General features: G+C 52.5%; 1 protein-coding gene across 1 annotated transcript in view; it reads left to right on the top strand.

The window, feature by feature from the left end:
- The window catches only part of LOC133358662 (inactive rhomboid protein 1-like), a 42,823-nt gene that overhangs the window by 8,987 nt on the left and 13,775 nt on the right, over nucleotides 1-20,061 (top strand). Inside the window, 8 exon segments of the mRNA XM_061577070.1 lie at nucleotides 5,454-5,579; nucleotides 10,837-10,979; nucleotides 12,792-13,002; nucleotides 13,761-13,988; nucleotides 14,124-14,246; nucleotides 15,395-15,534; nucleotides 18,121-18,238; nucleotides 19,209-19,375. Of these exon segments, the coding sequence (XP_061433054.1) occupies nucleotides 5,475-5,579; nucleotides 10,837-10,979; nucleotides 12,792-13,002; nucleotides 13,761-13,988; nucleotides 14,124-14,246; nucleotides 15,395-15,534; nucleotides 18,121-18,238; nucleotides 19,209-19,375 (1,235 nt within the window). The 5' untranslated portion in view covers nucleotides 5,454-5,474.

Below are 20,061 nucleotides of genomic sequence, written 5' to 3'. Positions count from 1 at the left end.
TCCCCTCTCATCTCACTCTACTCCCCTCCACGCACTCTCCTGCCTCTCCCCTCTCATCTCACTCTACTCCCCTCCACGCACTCTCCTGCCTCTCCCCTCTCATCTCACTCTACTCCCCTCCACGCTCTCTCCTGCCTCTCCCCTCTCGTCTCACTCCACTCCCCCTTCACTCACTCTCCTACCTCTCTCACTCTTACTCTACTCACTCCCCTACCTCTCCCCTCTCTCTCACTCCACTCCCCCTTCACTCACTCTCCTACCTCTGCTCTGTCATCCAGAGCTACTCCGCTCAATGTATTTTCATTCCTCACTCCCCTCTCATCTCACTCCACTCCCCTCCACGCACTCTCCTGCCTCTCCCCTCTCATCTCACTCCACTCTCCCTCCACGCACTCTCCTACCTTTCATCTCTCATCTCACTCTACTCCCCTCCACGCACTCTCCTACCTCTCCCCTCTCATCTCACTCCACTCCCCCTTCACTCACTCTCCTACCTCTCTCACTCTTACTCTACTCACTCCCCTACCTCTCCACTCTGGTCTCACTCGACTACCCTCCATCACACATTCTGCTGCTAGCTGTTGCCCCTCTTGTACCGCTTGTCCACTGGCACATCCGAGCCACGCTGGGCCCTCACGGGTAAATGCAAATTCTCAAATATATTTGTGTTAACCAAGTGGTAACTAAACTCAACTTAAACTTCTAGATTTGAAGCTTTCGTGACTGCAAGGATTCATATTCTTAGGTTTTTTTGGTAAAGTCACGTAGGTAAAAAATTTAATTAATAAAAGTAAAATAAAATAAAATCACGACGTTTCGGAGGCAACACAAGCTTCCGTCTTCAGGTGGAACCGTCACAGCACGATAGCTGTATCAAGTGAGAGAAATTCCAAGAAAACAGTCCTTATATTTATTGATACAGCAATCGTGCTGTGACGGTTCCACCTGAAGACGGAAGCTTGTGTTGCCTCCGAAACGTCGTGATTTTTATTTTATTTTTATTTTACTTTTATTAATTTTAATTTTTTACCTACGTGACTTTTCCGAAAAAAACTAAGAATATCAACTTCAACGATTTTTTCTTTTAGTTATTTATTTATTTATTTTACCAGGTGAGGCCCACTGAGCTACAGAGCTCATTTTCAGAAGCGACCAGGCCATCCCAAACGATAGCTCAACGATGCGGCTTATCGCGTGGAAATTTATAGCAGACACATATTCTAAACGAATGATTCTAAATATGCAGAGGGACAAACCGGAGGACCCGGAGAAGAATCCACGTGTCCACGGGGAGAGCATGCAAACTCAAAATATATACTGCAGCAGCCGTCAAACTCACGACCTCCTGTAGACCAGGCGAGGTGGTCAACATCTCCCAGGATCTGGAGATCGAATCCCCGACCTCCTGTAGGCCAGGCGAGGTAGTCAACATCTCCCAATGTCTGTGATGGAACCCACGACCTCCTGTAGACCAGGGGAGGTAGTCAACATCTCTCATGATAATCTAACCCACGACCTCCTGTAGACCAGGCGAGGTGGTCAACATCTCCCAGGATCTGGAGATCGAATCCCCGACCTCCTGTAGGCCAGGCGAGGTAGTCCACATCTCCCAATGTCTGTGATGGAACCCACGACCTCCTGTATACCAGGCGAGGTAGTCAACATCTCTCATGCTAATCTAACCCACGACCTCCTGTATACCAGGCGAGGTGGTCAACATCTCCCAGGATCTGGAGATCAAATCCACGACCTCCTGTAGGTCAGGCGAGGTAGTCAACATCTCACAATGTCTGTGATGGAACCCACGACCTCCTGTATACCAGGCGAGGTAGTCAACATCTCTCATGCTAATCTAACCCACGACCTCCTGCATACCAGGGGAGGGTAGTAAACCATGATGAGTCTTTATTTGCAAGACCCACCTGCATGACCGACGTGGCACGAGCAGTAAAATAAAGTCCAGCAATGTAGCGAATAGAAATGGGTGCAAAAACAACGTCGTGAAACCGGATAAAGCTCTCTACTGCACCGTACCACGGTGAAAAGCACCTCTGCTGCTGCAAAATTAGAAATAACATCGGCTTGGACTACGTCAAACGCCAGCAACACATCACAGAGACGATCTTTCTCTTTGTGCCGATACGTGTTACTCTCTCTCTGTGTGCCTTTGTGATGTCTGTCTAGAGTTTTGTGGTTAGATTTTTTTGTTGCTATTTATTTTACACCTGATGACGATTGCTTGTGTTGCGATCGAAACGTCGTAGTATGCTATTATTTTATTTATTATTTTATCTTTATACGTGACTTAACCGAAAGAACCAAAGAATAATTCCTGCAGTCACGAAAGCTCCAAAATTAAGATTGCACATCAGCTGGCAACCGCTCGCTCCTAAGCACGCGGAGCGAAACGTCGGACCTCGTACCGAACCGGTACAACCCGAAGAAAACAACGTCGGACGGCTACACAGCCGCGAAAATCTTGCGTCTGTGTCGTCCGTGCGGCCGGGCGCGGTACGGAGGAATCTTTGTGTTCTGTGGGGTTTATTTTTTTTGTTGGGGCCTCGCATATTTGCCGTGCTTCCATTGTACGCCGCCACGCAGGACGCGACAAGTCTGGGCAGGGTGACTGGCCGGGCTCAACATCTGCATTCAATCGCGCGGCGTGGTTTACATCCAACGGCTGATGAAGGGCGACGGCTCGCGCATTGCGTGCGTGCGTGGTTGTTCGTACACGCAAAGTTTATAGCGAAAAGCCATCTCGCTGACTGACCCAGGCAGAGCCGTTGCCGAGTGACCCAGCGGAAACTATTAATGCAGGAAAGAGTTTTTTTTCTTTCTGGTGGGGGTGAAGCAATGATGGGTAAAGGCGCTGCCACGCAATTGCTCGCTCATTCCACTGCTGGCGTAAAGCACTCTGCTCGTGGGAGTTTTCGACGGCCCTTCTGGATGATGCCTTGGCCTACTCTTCTACATACCTTCTTTTTTTCTGAATGGGCCCCAAGGACTGATTTGTGGAAACTAACACACCCGATAAGGCGGTTTGATATGCACACACACTGGTTATGGAAATGAGCGAGTGGGTGGTTGTTTGGCGAGATGTGTGGCTTCGCCAGCCTGTGTTGTGGTGACTTCACAACGGAGTTGTAGCAGTAACTCAAGTCTGTGCATGCGTGGTGGGTGGTGTGGGGGGGTAGGTACGGTGAGTGTTTGCAACGTGGTTAGTGCGCTCCGCTACGAACCCCGCTTCCCGGCAGCCCCTGGCCGGTTAAAGTGCGACGAGCGTCGGAGAGACGCGTCTGTGTGCGCGCGGCCGCGATTGTTTTTGCAACCGAGATCTGCGTCTGCATCTGCCGTGCCGAGCTTTACGGCGGCAGTCTCCCTCGGCGGCTTTTTGTGTATTTTTTTTATAGCCTCGGGCCGAGTGAGTAAAGTGTGTCGGGCCTGGCGTGCGAGTGTGGGCGCGGCGTGTGCGGACGTCAACGACGGGGAGAAAAAGGTGGCCGGCGGGCAGAGGTCGCAACCGGGTACCCGATACCCGTACCCTACCCGATACCCGTACCCTACCCGATACCCGTACCCTACCCGATACCCGTACCCTACCCGATACCCGTACCCTACCCGCTACCCGTACCCTGCCCGCTACCCGTACCCTACCCGATACCCGTACCCTGCCCGATACCCGTACCCTACCCGATACCCGTACCCTGCCCGCTACCCGTACCCTACCCGATACCCGTACCCTACCCGATACCCGTACCCTACCCGATACCCGTACCCTACCCGATACCCGGCTACCCATACCCTACCCGATACCCGTACCCTACCCGATACCCGTACCCTACCCGATACCCGTACCCTACCCGATACCCGTACCCTACCCGATACCTGTACCCTACCCGATACCCGTACCCTACCCGATACCCGTACCCTGCCCGATACCCGGCTACCCGTACCCGGCCGGGTACGGGTACCCGTTTGCGACCCTGGTGCGGCCGGGTACGGGTAGGCCGTGAGTCACTGGTGAGTCACCATTTGTCACTCATTTCCCAACGTCTTGTCTCTTCTCACAATTCAAGTTCCTAGAATCAACCCACTCGTGCCTGCAACATGGCTTCATCCCAGAGGTCGCAATCAGGTACCCGATACCCGTACCCGTCTGGGTACGGGTGTAGGGTACGGGTACGGCCGGGTACGGGTACGGGTACCCGTTTGCGACCCTGGTGCGGCCGGGTACGGGTAAGGAATCAAAACCCGTTTGCGACCTCTGCTGGCGGGTGCCTGTCTGAGTTGGTGATCGCTCGCAGCGCATGCCCCCATCAGTCTGTATGCATCTGTGGGGGTGTGGGGGGGGGGAAATTAGATATTTTTTTTTATGTTTACGTGAGTGTATGCGTGCGTTTCCCTGCATACATATATATAATCCCACCCTTTCATGACAACTCCCAACCATGGCCTCTGTGGTTAAGGTGTCTTGAGTAAATAATAGGAACGGTCGTAACGCCCTTCATTTACCCGGGACGGAATACTTGCCAAGTCCCCGGGACCTGGTCCTCCATTGGTGTAATAACCAGCAAACTGCACTTGCAATCAATGGGTCGCTGGGTTGGTGTCGCGGTGGCTAGGAGATGTTAACTACCTCGCCCGGCGTGCAGGAGGTCGTGGGATTGATCCCGACCCTGATTTAAAAGTATATAGCTCCGGTAGCTTCTTAATATTGGAAAGAAGAGCGTTCCAGACGGCCACGGAAGCACATCTGAAAGCTGCTGTTGCTGCTGCTGCTGTTGCTGCTGTTGCTGTTGCTGCTGCTGCTGTTGCTGCTGTTGCTGCTACTGCTGTTGCTGCTGCTGCTGTTGCTGCTGTTGCTGCTGCTGCTGCTGTTGCTGCGGCTGCTGCCGTTGCTGCTGCTGCTGCTGCCGTTGCTGCTGCTGCTGCCGCTGTTGCTGCTGTTGCTGCTGCTGCCGCCGCTGCTGCTGCTGCCGCTGTTGCTGCTGTTGCTGCTGCTGTTGCTGCTACTGCTGTTGCTGCTGCTGCCGCTGCTACTGCTGCTGCTGTTGCTGCTGCTGCCGCCGCTGCTGCTACTGCTGCTGCTGCTGCCGCTGCTACTGTTGCTGTTGCTGCGGCTGCTGCTGCTGCTGCTGCCGCTGCTGCTGCTGCTGCCGCTGCTGCTGCTGCTGCTGCTGCTGCGAGGATAACCGGAGGTCTGTGGCCGCCTCCACTCGTTCGCCGTGCGTGTGAAGCGGGCACACCGTGTGACATCGGCGGCACGGCTCGACTTCTGCGGCGGAACGCAAACAGCTGGGTGGGGGGGGGCCTTGTGAGCCACCACCACCGAGCTTTGCAAGAACCCTGGCCGTGGCTGGTTTGTGCCTGCGGGAGAAAGGGGCCTCAAGAAGACAAAGTTGACGTGTCCCTCCCTCCCCCGGTCTCCCTCCGTGCGTTCCCTGGCCGAGCAGGCACGGCGTGCGGCCACCGTCATGTCGGACGGCACGGCGGACAGTCCCTCGGGGCTCCAGCGCAAGAAGCCGGCGGGGCTCACCATCAACATCCCTCCCCGCGTGGACGACGTGACCGACTCCACGGTGAGCGAGGTGGTGATGTGACCGAGCCCCCCACTCCCCACTTCCCCCCACGGCCCCCCCCCCCACTCCCCCACGGCCCCCCCCACCCACTCCCCCACGGCCCCCCCCCCACTCCCCCACGGCCCCCCCCCACTCCCCCACGGCCCCCCCCAAAGACATTTCTACGACGTTGTTTTGTCGTTGCCGCTACTGCTGTTGCTGCTACTGCTGCTGCTACTGCTGCTGCTACTGCTGCTGCTACTGCTGCTACTGCTGTTGCTGCTACTACTGCTGCTGCTGCTACTGCTGCTGCTACTGCTGTTGCTACTGTTGCTGCTGCTGCTGCTACTGCTGCTGCTACTGCTGCTGCTGCTACTGCTGCTGCTACTGCTGCTACTGCTGCTGCTGCAACTACTGCTGCTGCTGCTACTGCTGCTGCTGCTACTGCTGCTGCTACTGCTGCTGCTGCTACTACTACTGCTGCTGCTACTGCTGCTGCTGCTACTACTGCTGCTGCTGCTACTACTGCTGCTGCTGCTACTGCTGCTGCTGCTACTGCTACTGCTGCTGCTACTGCTGCTGCTGCTACTACTGCTGCTGCTGCTACTGCTGCTGCTACTGCTGTTGCTACTGTTGCTGCTGCTGCTACTGCTAGTGCTGCTGCTGCTGCTACTGCTGCTGCTGCTACTGCTGCTGCTACTGCTGCTGCTGCTGCTACTACTGCTGCTGCTGCTACTGCTGCTACTACTGCTGCTACTGCTGCTGCTACTGCTGCTGCTACTGCTGCTACTGCTGCTGCTACTGCTAGTGCTGCTGCTGCTACTGCTGCTGCTGTTGCTACTGCTGTTGCTGCTACTGCTGCTGCTGCTACTGCTGCTACTGCCGCTGCTACTACTGCTGCTACTGCTGCTGCTGCTACTGTTGCTGCTGCTGCTACTGCTGCTGCTACTGCTGCTACTGCTGCTGCTACTACTGCTGCTGCTGCTACTGCTACTACTGCTGCTGCTACTGCTGCTGCTCCGTAGATATCTTTGGCGCGAAATACCCGGGGAACTGGCTAAACGGGATCATCATCCAAGTAACAAATCAACATAAACTAACAACTTAAAAAACTTTGGCCCCCTCCGGCAGACATGTTGGCCCAGAGTAGAGGACGTGGTTTTTTTTCTTTCTGCAATTATTTATTTTCTCGTCATATTTTAGTTTTTTTTTGCAGCTGGCAATGCCCCCGCTGAGATGTGTCTAGATTTTTTTTGGAAGCGCCGGCCTGCGTACAAATGAGTAGCTTATCACGTGGAAATTTACAGAGAAATTTAAAGCGTTATTAACCAGCTCAGACCCCGCTTGCTTGCCCATCGCCACATAAATCACCTCTGGCTGTAACAGCTCTCTCGCTCGTTCAGCAGTTCCGCTGCTGGATGATTTTTTTTCCTCCCGAGGACGACCGCTTGTGTTGCGATCGAAACGTCGTGATCTATTATTTTGTTTTGTTTTTCTACCTACGTGACTTTACCAAAAGAATCAAAGAGTGTAGCGGCCACGTACTTAAAAGGCATGTTGATTTCTCAATGCAGTGAGAAAAACCGGAGAAAACCAGAGAGAATTCCACGCGATCACAGGGAGAACACGCAAACTCCACATGTACAGCCGGTGTCAGGGTTTCGATCAAACTCACGACCTCCTGTATACCAGGCAAGGTGGTCAACATCTCCCAGGATCTGGAGATCGAATCCACGACCTCCTGTAGGCCAGGCGAGGTAGTCAACATCTCCCAATGTCTGGGATGGAACCCACGACCTCCTGTAGACCAGGCGAGGTAGTCAACATCTCTCATGCTAATCGAACCCACGACCTGTATACCAGGCGAGGTAGTTAACATCTCTCATGCTAATTGAACCCACGACCTCTTGTATACCAGGCGAGGTAGTCAACATCTCCCAGTGTCTGGGATGGAACCCACGACCTCTTGTAGACCAGGCGAGGTAGTCAACATCTCTCATGCTAATCGAACCCACGACCTCCTGTATACCAGGCTAGGTAGTCAACATCTCTCATGCTAATTGAACCCACGACCTCCTGTATACCAGGCGAGGTAGTTAACATCTCCTAGCCACCGTGGCGCCCCCATATTTACAGATTTGATTGCGACAACGTGTTACGACATCGGAGCAATGTCGTAAGTCTTGACCTCCGATGGTATTATTTTTCATAACTTCCGAGCGAATTACGGTTGTTGCCGTGGGCGCTTGTAAAGTTTGGGTGGTTCGTGAGTTAGTTGTGTTGTGCTATCAGGATTGTGAAAGCGTGTTTTGGGTTCTGAACGTATGCGTGTAATGTCTGGAAGCACGTGTTTGGAGTTAGTCATCCTCCCACTCTTCCTCGGCATACCAGCACCCAGAGCATGTTATGACATCGAAGCAACGTGACAATCTCTGTTTATGTTAAGATTTTTTTAGATTTGAAGCTTTCGTGACTGCAAGGATTCATATTCTTAGGTTTTTTTGGTAAAGTCACGTAGGTAAAACATTGAAATCACTTGATGCAGCAAATCTGGCTGTGACGGTCCCACCTGATGACGGAGACTTGTGTTGCCTCCGAAACGTCGTGATTTTTATTTTATTTTACTTTTATTAATTTCAATGTTTTACCTACGTGACTTTACCGAAAAAACCTAAGAATAAGATTGTTTTAGTTTGTTTTGTTACGAAACTCCCGAGCGAATCAGAGTTTCTGTCGTGGGCGTTTGTGAAGTTTTGTGGAATCTTGACGGAGAGCGGTCGGGGTGCGTGGGCTCTGCTCCCCGCACGAGCACTCAAGTGTCTGTGTGCGATGTCACAAATGTTTTCGCTGTAACTTCCTTCATTTATTTTTCACGAAGGTCCTCAGCGGGAAATTCTTGTAAAACGGCCATAAACATATAAAACCAATCGATCAAACTCACCTCATTCAGACGCTGTCTTTCCGACAGACCTGTTCGCTGTCTCCCCGACAGACCTGTTCTTCACCTGAGGACGGCTGCTTGCGTTGTGGCCGAAACGTCGTGAGATTTGTATTTTGTTATGTTTTATTTTTAGTATTTTATTATTTCCCTTCGACGTGACTGTTCGGTAAGGTCACGTAGAAGGGAAATAATAAAATAATAAAAATCAAACAATAAAATTCTCAGAAAATTTTGGAAACATTTTCTTGCTGTGGCTTTCACACCTGATGATGATTGCTTGTGTTGCAGTCGAAACGTCGTGAGAATTTGTATTGTTTTATATTTTTATTATTTTATTATTTCCCTTCTACGTGACTTTACCGAAAGAACCAAGAAGATGAATTTTTGCAGTCACAAAATCTTTAAATCTAAATTTCACCCCTATAAGGTGGGCCATGTCTGTACCACTGTCTTTGTGTCTGTGGCCATGCCTCGCGTCAATATCTTTGCCGATGTCGGTAGCCATTCATCTCTGTCTTTGTGCACCAGCTGTGAATACTCTGCCTGTTTTTTTGTTGTTGCTACGAACGGTGTGACCATGTGCGGTGTTGTCCGTGTCATGGGCACCATGTCCATGTCGTTACCATTAGCCGCATGTCTGCGTGTGTTTTCTGTGGCGAGCGGCAGTCAAGGTTCGCGCGATGTGCTGCGAATCTGGCGACCAGAGTTCGATTCCCGCTGGTGTCTATGTATGCATGTGTAGTCTATCATGGGGCGCTGTGGTGGTGAGATGTTAACTTCCTCGCCTGGTGTACAGGAGGTTGTGGGTTCGATTCAGACCCAGACGCCTGCTGCTGTATATCTGGAGTTTGCGTGTCTCTCTCTCATCATCATCATCACGGTGGCTAGGAGATGTTGACTACCTCGCCTGGTTTGCAGGAGGTCGTGGGTTTGATCCAGACCCAGACGCCTGCTGCTGTATATCTGGAGTTTGCGTGTCTCTCTCTCATCATCATCACGGTGGCTAGGAGATGTTAACTCCCTTGCCTGGTATTCGGGAGGTCGTGGGTTTGATTCCGACCAAGACGCCTGCTGCTGTATATTTGGAGTTTGCGTGTCTCTCTCTCTCATCATCATCACGGTGGCTAGGAGATGTTGACTACCTCGCCTGGTGTACAGGAGGTCGTGGGTTCGATCCCGACCCAGACGCCTGCTGCTGTATATCTGGAGTTTGCGTGTCTCTCTCTCTCATCATCATCACGGTGGCTAGGAGATGTTGACTACCTCGCCTGGTGTACAGGAGGTCGTGGGTTTGATCCAGACCCAGACGCCTGCTGCTGTATATCTGGAGTTTGCGTGTCTCTCTCATCATCATCGCGGTGGCTAGGAGATGTTAACTACCTCGCCTCGTGTACAGGAGGTCGTGGGTTCGATCCCGACCCAGATGCCTGCTGTATATTTGGAGTTTGCGTCTCTCTCTCATCATCATCACGGTGGCTAGGAGATGTTAACTACCTCGCCTGGTGTGCAGGAGGTCGTGGGTTTGATCCCGTCCCAGACGCCTGCTGCTGTATATCTGGAGTTGCGTGTGATCCCGGTAGTCATGCGGGTTTCTCTCCGGGTCCTCCAGTGTTTCCCCTCCACGTTTAGAAACACGGGTTTAGAGGATTTGGCTGCTATAATTTCAACATGATAAGCCACTTCGTTGAGCTATGTGATGACCCGGTCGCTTCTGAAAAAGAGCTACCATGTAGCTCACTCGGGCCTTTCCTGATAAAAACACATTCCTGCGGAGGGAGCTGGTAGGAACACGTTGGGTTGCTCGGTCAATGGCCTGCAGGGTCAACGGCGTCGTGGTGTATTCCGCAAATATGCCCGACTGTGAGGGCGGGCACAAGCCGGCGTGAGTAGGTTAAACGTTGAGTTTCATAAGGGCACCACGGGGTGACCAGCCCCTCCCCACCCCCTCCCCACCCAGCCCCACCCTCCCCACCCAGCCCCACCCTCCCCACCCAGCCCCTCCCCACCCTCCCCTCTCCACCCAGCCCGACCCCTCCCATTTTTGGATGCACGACGGACGGACGGACACAATAATCCCCTGTGGGCTGGTGGAACCAGGTGGTTCCTACCAGTAAAATCATGAGCTGTCTCTGTGTGTGTGTTATCTGTCTCATTAACCCCGTGTCTATGTCCGCTTGTGTAGTCTATCACGAGCTACGTCTTTGTGTGCGCGCGTGTGTTGTCATGCCTGTCTCAGTAACCCCGTGTCTGTGTGTGTAGTCTATCATGAGCGACGTCTTTGTGTGCGTGTGTGTGTCATGCCTGTCTCGGTAACCCCGTGTCTGTGTCTTTGCTCAGCCGTTGCAGGGGTCATCGGGGCTGTACCACCGGAGCGTGAGCGTACCGACCGGACCGGGAGGACCCTTATCCCCGCCGGAGCCATCGCGCCCACGCCATGGCCCCTTCCAGAGACAGGCCTCCTTGGCTCAGTCCATCCGAAGGTGCCGTCCGATTCCTTCTGCCGGACATCCGCTCGTCTGTCGCGGCCTCGCGGGGTGCCGGCTGTCTTGTGCCAACTCCAAACTCGAAGCGCAGTTTCTTTCTTCTTGGTTCTTTCGGTAAAGTCACGTAGAAGGGAAATAATAAAATAGAAAATATAAAACATAATAAAATAATTCTCACGACGTTTCGGCCACAACGCAAGCAGCCGTCCTCAGGTGAAGACCAGGTCTGTCGGGGAGACAGCGTCTGAATGAAACACCACCACGCTTGGAGCGTATATTTAAGCTGGGTTGGAAGGGGAAGAGCGCCTTGACAAAATAATTTGCATATCAAGAGGAATTTAGCATATTTATGGGAAATGCAGGTATGTGATTAGTACTACTTGTGAAATGCGTAGGAGGTTTGGCGGGGGGTTTAAAGTCATTATGCCCGTGCATTATGCAGGATTAGCAGCATCAAAGGGAGGGGATAGGGGTAGCATTAATAAAGGGAAGGAATGTTAATAGTATGTAGCTGCAGTAACTAAACAACCACGTAAGTTACAGCAGCAGAGGTTAGTGCATTTACAGCAGCAGAGGTTAGCGCAGTTTCTTTTTTGAACCAGGCAAGGCCCGCTGAACTACGTAGCTGTTTTTCCAAAGGGACTTGGCGATCACAAACGATAGCTCAACGAAGTGGCTTGTCATCGCTTGGAGATTCATAGCAGCCAAATAACTCCGAGCCAGAGGTCGCAAACGGGTTTTGATTCCTTACCCGTACCCGTATCCGGCCGCACCAGGGTCGCAAACGGGTACCGGTACCCGTACCCGGCTGGGTACGGGTAGCCGGGTATCAGGTAGGGTACGGGTATCGGGTATCCGATTGCGACCTCTGGGAAGAAGCCATGTTGCAGGCGCGGGTGGGTTGATTCTAGGAACTTGAATTGTGAGAAGAGAAAAGACGTTGGGAAATGAGTGACAAACGGTGACTCACCAGTGACTCACGGTCTACCCGTACCCGGCCGCACCAGGGTCGCAAACGGCTACCCGTACCCGGCCGGGTACGGGTAGCCAGGTATCGGGTAGGGTACGGGTATCGGGTACCCGGTTGCGATCTCTGCTCTGAGCGCACGTCGATTCTAAATGTGTCGGGGAAAAACCAGGGGACCTCTGGTCCCCAAGCGTTCTCGTTGAGAAGGCTTGCGAAATGTGGAGCCATCTTCTTGGTTCTTTCGGTAAAGTCACATAGAAGGGAAATAATAAAATAATAAAAATATAAAACAATAAAATTCTCACGACGTTTCGACTGCAACGCAAGCAATCATCATCAGGTGTGACAACCACAGCAAGATTTTTTTTCCAAAATTATCAGAAAATTTTTCCAATTCTTTTTGAGAATTTTATTGGTTTATTTTTATTCTTTTATTATTTGCTTTCTACGTGACCTTACCGAACAAACAGTCTAGTTTTTGGTTTAAATTTCGTGACTGCAGGGATTCATCTTCTTGGTTCTTTCGGTAAAGTCACGTAAAATGGAAAAAATTAAATAAAAAATAAAATAAAAATTAAAACGTAATAAAATAATTCTCACGACGTTTCGGCCACAACGCAAGCAGCCGTCCTCAGGTCGAGAACAGGTCTGTCGAGAGGACAGAGGACGGCTGCTTGCGTTGTGGCCGAAACGTCGTGAGAATTATTTTATTACGTTTTTATTATTTTATTCTTATAACATTTCACGTGACCTTACCGAAACAAACGGTCTAGTTTTGGTTTAGTTTGCTCCGCTCGGCTCGGGGAGAGATTGAATCGCTGACCGGCATCGGCGTGCCGCAGGGGGACGGCTGTGTGGTTCGGGGTGGACAAGGAGGGCGGCCCTGTGTCGCGCCAGCAGCGATGGCACCAGCGGAGCCTCCGCCACTGCAGCCAACGCTACGGACGCCTCAAGCCGGAGGTGCTGCGCGACCTGGAGCAGCCGAGCGGCAGCGAGCTGGGCTCCTTTGGCGGCATGGAAGTTCCCGCGCAGCAGATGCAGCGCATGCACAGGGTACGTACGCGTGCTAATCAGAGGTGCGGGGGAAGAATGTCTGATTGTGGGTCTCTGCGTGAGTCTATGGGTCTCTGTAGTGAGTCTATGGGTCTCTGTGTGAGTCTATGGGTCTCTGTAGTGAGTCTATGGGTCTCTGTGTGAGTCTGTGTGTCTCTGTAGTGAGTCTATGGGTCTCTGTGTGAGTCTATGGGTCTTTGTCTGATTCTATGGGTCTCTGCGTGAGTCTATGGGTCTATGTGTGAGTCTATGGGTCTCTGTGTTAGTTTATAGGTATCTGTGTGAGTCTATGGGTCTGCGTGAGTCTATGGGTCTTTGTGTGAGTCTATGGGTCTCTGGGTGAGTCTATGGGTCTTTGTGTGAGTCTATCGGTCTCTGTGTGAGTCTATGGGTCTCTGTGATTCTATGGGTATCTGTGTGAGTCTATGGATCTCCGCGTGAGTTTATGGGTCTATGTGTGAGTCTGTGTGTTTCTGTGTGAGTTTGTGTGTCTCTGTATGAGTTTATGGATCTCTGTAGTGAGTCTATGGGTCTCTGTGTGAGTCAATGGGTCTCTGCGTGAGTCTATGGGTCTTTGTGTGAGTCTATGGGTCTCTGTGTTGAACTTTGCATCTTTGTTCACGGCGATGAGCGTCGCTGCGCCACGAAACCCTACGACGCGCGTTTTCGATTCCCGCTCTCGGCTCGGCGATTGTCCGAACCGGTCCCGGGCCTCCCCTAGGTCGACTCGGCCTCGAATGAACGTGACGCCCCCACAGGTGGTGGACCCGCTGGCGCGAGGCCGTCAGTTCCGAGCGCCGGACGCGGAGTCGGAGGGCCTGCACGTGCCGTTCACCCCGCGCACCCCGCTGTCGCCCCGCACGCCGGGAGGCATTTCCCACGCCTCCTTCACCAGCTCGCGCTCCGCCATCGGCCGCATGCCCACGCGGCGCAAGCGCGAGTCCGTCGCCAAGATGAGCTTCAGGGCTGCGGCGCTGCTCGTGCGGGTGAGAGCAGTTCTGCCAGCGACAACCTCGGTCCCTACACCACTGAACCATAGCCCCTTACACCAGTGTGTTTACCGATGCCACCGCCGTGGTCTCAACTCCGAACGCGCCGATTGCGAATGTGCGTGTGAGCAGGGCCGCTCGCTGAGGGAGGCCAACCTCCTGCGGCCCCAGCTTGGCCGCCAAAGCTTCCCCAAGGCGAGCTTTGCCGAAGACGACACGGCCGACGAAGACCCAGACACCTCCTTCTTTAGCAAGGTGAGAGCTCCGGCTTGCTGGGAGGAGAGATCCTCACACGCCACGCCACGCGTGTCACCCACGCCACACACACACACACACGGCGCATGTGCCACGCACACACAGGCCACGCACACACACATGTCACACACACACACACACATGCCACATACACACAAGACACACACACGCCACGCGCGTCACACACGTCACACACACACGCCGCATGTGCCACGCACACACACGCCACACACACACACGTCACCCATGCCACGCACATATACGCCACACACACACCACACGCCACACGCGTCACCCACTCCACACACACACACGTCACCCATGCCACGCACATATACGCCACACACACACCACACGCCACACGCGTCACCCACTCCACACACACACACGTCACACATGCCACGCACACACACGCCACGCACACACATGCCACATATACACAAGACACACACACGCCACATACACACACGCCACGCACCCATACCAAACACACCATACACAACACACACAACACACACACACCAATACCACACATACACACCGCACACACAAACCAGGGTACCTGCTCATAGCCTGCTCATAGCCAACACCGTTGACGATGATTTCAACCAGGCCTGGGCCTCCCCTAGCCTTAAACGAGTACCTGGTGCGATGTGTACACGTAGACACTTGGGGAGACAAAGGCGGCCGGGCGTGGTGCTGGCCACCCACCCCCTCGTGTGTCGTGCTGGCCTTCATAGGTGCTCGCTAACAGCACTTGCCCCTACAGTCTGTTACAGGCTACACGGGGGATCTTTGTCTATCTTTGTGCGCGTGTGTGTGTGCACGTGTGTTTGCACGTGTGTGTGTGTGTGCGCGCGTGTGTGCGTGTGTGTGCACGTGTGTGCGTGTGTGTGTGTGCGTGTGTGCGCGTGTGTGTGTGCGTGTGTGCGCGTGTGTGTGCGCGCGTGTTTGTGTGTGTGTGCGCGTGTTTGTGTGTGTGTGCGCGTGTTTGTGTGTGTGTGTGCGTGTGTGTGTATGTGCGCGTGTGTGTATGTGTGTGTGCGCGTGTGTGTGTGCGCGTGTGTGTGCGTGTGTGCACGTGTGCGTGTGTGTGTACGTGTGTGTGTGTGTGTGTGCGCGTGCGGTGCGATGCTGCCCGGCGCCAGTACGGCGCGTTTTACGAGGACGTCACCCTGCCAGACGAGGTGTTCGAGTCTCCGCCCGACTCGGCCGTTCCCCAGGGGGCTCCCGCGGGTGCCCTCCCCAGCGCAGACGCGGCCAAGCAGGCGGTCAAGCCGCCCGTCCTGTACGTTCAGTCCCAGGGGCCGTGCCCCTCTGGCCCTACGCGAAACACGGGGGGGGGGCGGGTGGGTGAGGGGGGGGGGGTCACAATAGCTAAGGTTGCTGGCAGCGGTGAGAGGCCAGCGCTGCGCCGTTATTGTGATTTTGCAATGTTTTATAATAATAACACTGGTCAACACACTTTTTCTGGCATAAGGTATTCCAACGGTTTTAAGGTTATTTTGGGGTGCTGATTCCAAATCTGGCATCAGTTTTTGTCTATCAGGTTTTTGAGATATCAAATACTGCATTTTCAATAAAAACTGCAGAAGAAAAATATTAAATAAATGTGGATATCTACATAAACTGATATTATAAACACACTATCCTAAAAATACAGCACCATATTTTATCACTAAAGCAGTCACTGACTCGCAACAACTTGCAATCATAAGTGACAGAGTTAATTTCGGGTAAAATCAATGAAAATGGGGTATGCCGATAGCATAAAAATGAGATGTGATAGAGCAAATCTGAGATCAGATTTGGAATCGGCACCCTGAAATTAGTCTAGAACAGCTGCAAAAGTCCAGGCCAGAAAAAAATGTTTTTTTTTTGTTGACCGCTGTGAAAAAAAAAAGTGTCACGTTGACAAAAGACAAATAGTTCACTACTTTAGCCCACCGGTGTGTTGAAGAGTGAAACCACAACATTTACAATGTTTGAGTAGCACGACGTTTCGCTGGTAATTACATCCAGCAATCATCGTGCAATTTTCCAGAATAGTGAGGCCCCCCTTCAACTATTCTAACCCAACAACGTTTATTATGAATAATATTGGTCGCGAAAGCTTACGTGTTAAACTTATAATAATAACAATTTCGTATTGCGTCATTCATGCAAATTGCATCTCACAACGCTGCACACCAATTAGCCAGTCCCTTACACGTGCAATTAAGGTCGTGGAAGCAACTTCTGGAACCCGGTCTTTATTTGCCTTTCTTTTAAAACATTCCTTCGCGCTGCTGACAGACAGCGTGAGAACGAACGGAGGGTGAGGCCACGCTGGAGAGGGGTCCAGGCTGCCACGTGGTCCAGGCTGCCACGTGGTCCAGGCTGCCACGTGGTCCAGGCTGCCACGTGGTCCAGGCTGCCACGTGGCCACGCGTGTCTCTCTCTCCCTCTCACGCTGTCTGACAGTAAGATAGGAGTGTTGTAAAAGATGATACAAAAAATTAACCCGTAAAAACAAAGTTTTTCACTATAAATACTTTATATGCGTGGCGGCTAGAGTCCTCTGGCTTGTGATGGCTGCCACCTATGGGTCAGATGATTGTCTGGCAGCATTAAGCAATTGGTAATTAAATATTTTTTTTTTCCCCTAAACAGTGTAAAATTTAGGAATTTTTTTTTCACGAAAATGCATTGTCACGCACAACGAGTCTGTGTGCAAAATGTCAGCTCGATTGGATCACAGGAAGTGGGTTAAAAAACGACCGAAAGATTTGCACGGTCCTAAGCAAGCAAGCAAGTGAACTTAATATAAAGGATTTAATAAGTATAACCCGTAAAAACAAAGTTTTTCACTCTAAATCCTTTATATGTGTGGCGGCTAGAGTCCTCTCGTCCTCTGGCTTGAGATGGCTGCCACCTATGGGTCAGATGATTGTCTGCCAGTATTAAGCAATTGGTAATTAAATATTTAATTTGTTTTCCCTAAACAGTGTAAAATTTTGGAAAAAAAAATTCACGAACATTAATTGTCTCGCACAACGAGTCTGTGTGCAAAATGTCAGCTCGATTGGATCACGGGAAGTGGGTTAAAAAACGATCGAAAGATTTGCACGGTCCTAAGCAAGCAAGCAAGTGAACTTAATATAAAGGATTTAAAAACAAAATCCCCAACTGCTTAGCAGGCTTTTGTAAATCCACTGCTGGATGAAGGCCTTCCCCACGTGGTCTCTCCGTCATCGTCGTCACCATCACGACGACGGTTGTTTGACCCGTGCTTCACCGCGCTGGTCAGATTTCGCGTGCCGGGACCAGGACCGGTTTCAGATTTCGCGTGCCACCGACGATTACACCGTGGCCGCTGTTATACGATGAAATCGGGACATCCGTCAAAATCTTTCGTGGCGTTGTGGGTCGTGAACCTGAGCTTAATTGTGTCGATTCAGCTCGGTCGATCCGGCAGTCGCTCAAAGTTGATCGGTCAGCCATCTTAAAAATGTTGATTCGTCGGCAATTTATTCATTGGCAAGCAATGCTTGGATCGAGTAGTCATGTGACACGTCCCCCAACCCCCCATTCATTTGAATGGCTAATATCAGCAAGATCGGTGATTCCGTCGCACTCCGCTTTTATAGTACCACAGCGCACCACCGGCACATGTGAGCCGTGCCAGCGCGGTGGCCGGGGCGGGGGGGAGGATGACCGGCACGGCACAGGTGGTTTTCCACTGGCTACTTGCCGAGTCGAGCCGGAGCCAAAACATGACACTCTGCTCTCAACGTATTTATCCACGATCCTTTGTGTGCTTTCTTACGTTTGCTGTGTCCCCTGCCTGTACACCCCCCCTCTCGCACATCCCTTGATTCCGAATCTGCCGTAGGCCCATGGCTGTGGGCTGGCGTAAGGAAACTCCGGGCGGAAAAAGTTTTACAAAACTTGGCGTCGGCGACCCTTCTCACCGCTTGCAGCAAGATGTTGTACCGGGCCTCGCTTTCCAGGTGCGGTCGGGGCGGTTGGTGCGGTTTGGTTGGTGAGGTTGGGTTGATCAGGGTGGTTGGGGTGGTTGGTGCGGTTGGGTTGGTGAAGTTGGGTTGATCAGGGTGGTTGGGGTGGTTGGTGCGGTTGGGTTGGGGAGGTTGGGTTGATCAGGGTGGTTGAGGTGGTTGGTGCGGTTGGGTTGGTGAAGTTGGGTTGATCAGGGTGGTTGAGGTGGTTGGTGCGGTTGGGTTGGGGAGGTTGGGTTGATCAGGGTGGTTGGGGTGGTTGGTGCGGTTGGGTTGGGGAAGTTGGGTTGATCAGGGTGGTTGGGGTGGTTGGTGCGGTTGGGTTGGGGAAGTTGGGTTGATCAGGGTGGTTGAGGTGGTTGGTGCGGTCTGGGCGGTTCATGCGGTCTGGGTGGTTGGGTTGGGTTTGGGAGGTTGGGTCAATTAGGGTGGTTGGGGTGGTTGAGGTGGTTCGTGCGGTCTGGGTGGTTGGGTTGGGTTTGGGAGGTTGGGTCAATCAGGGTGGTTGAAGTGGTTGAAGTGGTTGAAGTGGTTGGTGTGGTTGGGTTGGGGAGTTTGGGTGGGTTTGATAGGTTGGGTCAATCAGGGTGGTTGGGGCGGTGGGGGCGGTGGGTGCGGTTTGTGCGGTGGGGGCGGTGGGTGCGGTTTGTGCGGTGGGGGCGGTGGGTGCGGTTTGTGCGGTGGGGGCGGTGGGGGCGGTGGAGGCGGTTGGTGCGGTGGATGCGGTTGGGGCGGTTGGGTTGATTGGGGCAGCCGGTGTCGTTTGGATTGTTGGTGCCATTGGGTCAATTGGGGCGATTGGGGATGTTGGTGCGGTTAGCGCATGACCGAGAAACAGTGGGGATGGGTGGCGGGGAGAATGGAGCTTGACCTCTGGATTGCAAGTCCGGCTTGCTGACCTCTACACCGCAGCAGCAGCATCGGCATCCCTCGCATCACTTCCCGACGTTCCACCTCCGCGCAGGCGAAACGCGGCCACAAGCTGGACCCGAAGCTGCGCCGCCTGGTGCAGCGCAGCGCCAAGCGCAAGTACGGCCTGGGCGTCGTGGGAAAATGGCTCAACCGCAAGTACCGCACCCGGCGGCTGGACAGCTACGTGCAGCGCCAGATCGACGACATGGTTGACCACCGGTGAGTGGGTGGGTGGTGGTGCCAGCGCGCGCGCGCGGTATCGTTCGCGTTTCGTTGACGAAATCGGCGACACGTATCCCTCGACTGGGAGACAGCGAATTATCGGCAGGCGCGTGACGGTGACGGCAAACTGAAGCTACGTGAAGTGACGTGACGTGACGTGTAGTATATTGTTGGTTCTTTCGGTAAAGTCACGTAGAAGGGAAATAATAAAATAATAAAAATATAAAACAATAAAAACTCTCACGATGTTTCGACTGCAACACAAGCAACCGTCATCAGGTGTGAAATCCACGGTGACGTGTAGTATATTGTTGGTTCTTTCGGTAAAGTCACGTAGAAGGGAAATAATAAAATAATAAAAATATAAAACAATAAAAACTCTCACGATGTTTCGACTGCAACACAAGCAACCGTCATCAGGTGTGAAATCCACGGTGACGTGTAGTGGCGGTGACGTGACATGTAGTTATATTCTTGGTTCTTTCGGTAAAGTCACGTAGAAGGGAAATAATAAAATAACGAAATAATAAAAATTCTCACGACGTTTCGGCTGCAACACAAGCAACCGTCATCAGCTGTGAAATCCACGGTGACGTGTAGTGGCGGTGACGTGACGTGAAGTGACGAACGGAGACGCGGGCGCTTGGATAATCGAGCGATGCGATCGGAAACCCGACTTTGAT

The sequence above is a fragment of the Lethenteron reissneri genome, chromosome 63 (genome assembly GCF_015708825.2).
Source record: "Lethenteron reissneri isolate LAM-NWPU_2019-01 chromosome 63, ASM1570882v1, whole genome shotgun sequence".
Classification (NCBI taxonomy): Eukaryota; Metazoa; Chordata; class Hyperoartia; order Petromyzontiformes; family Petromyzontidae; genus Lethenteron; species Lethenteron reissneri.
Note: the sequence above shows the minus strand (reverse complement) of the source record. Positions and strands in the feature narration are given on the sequence as shown.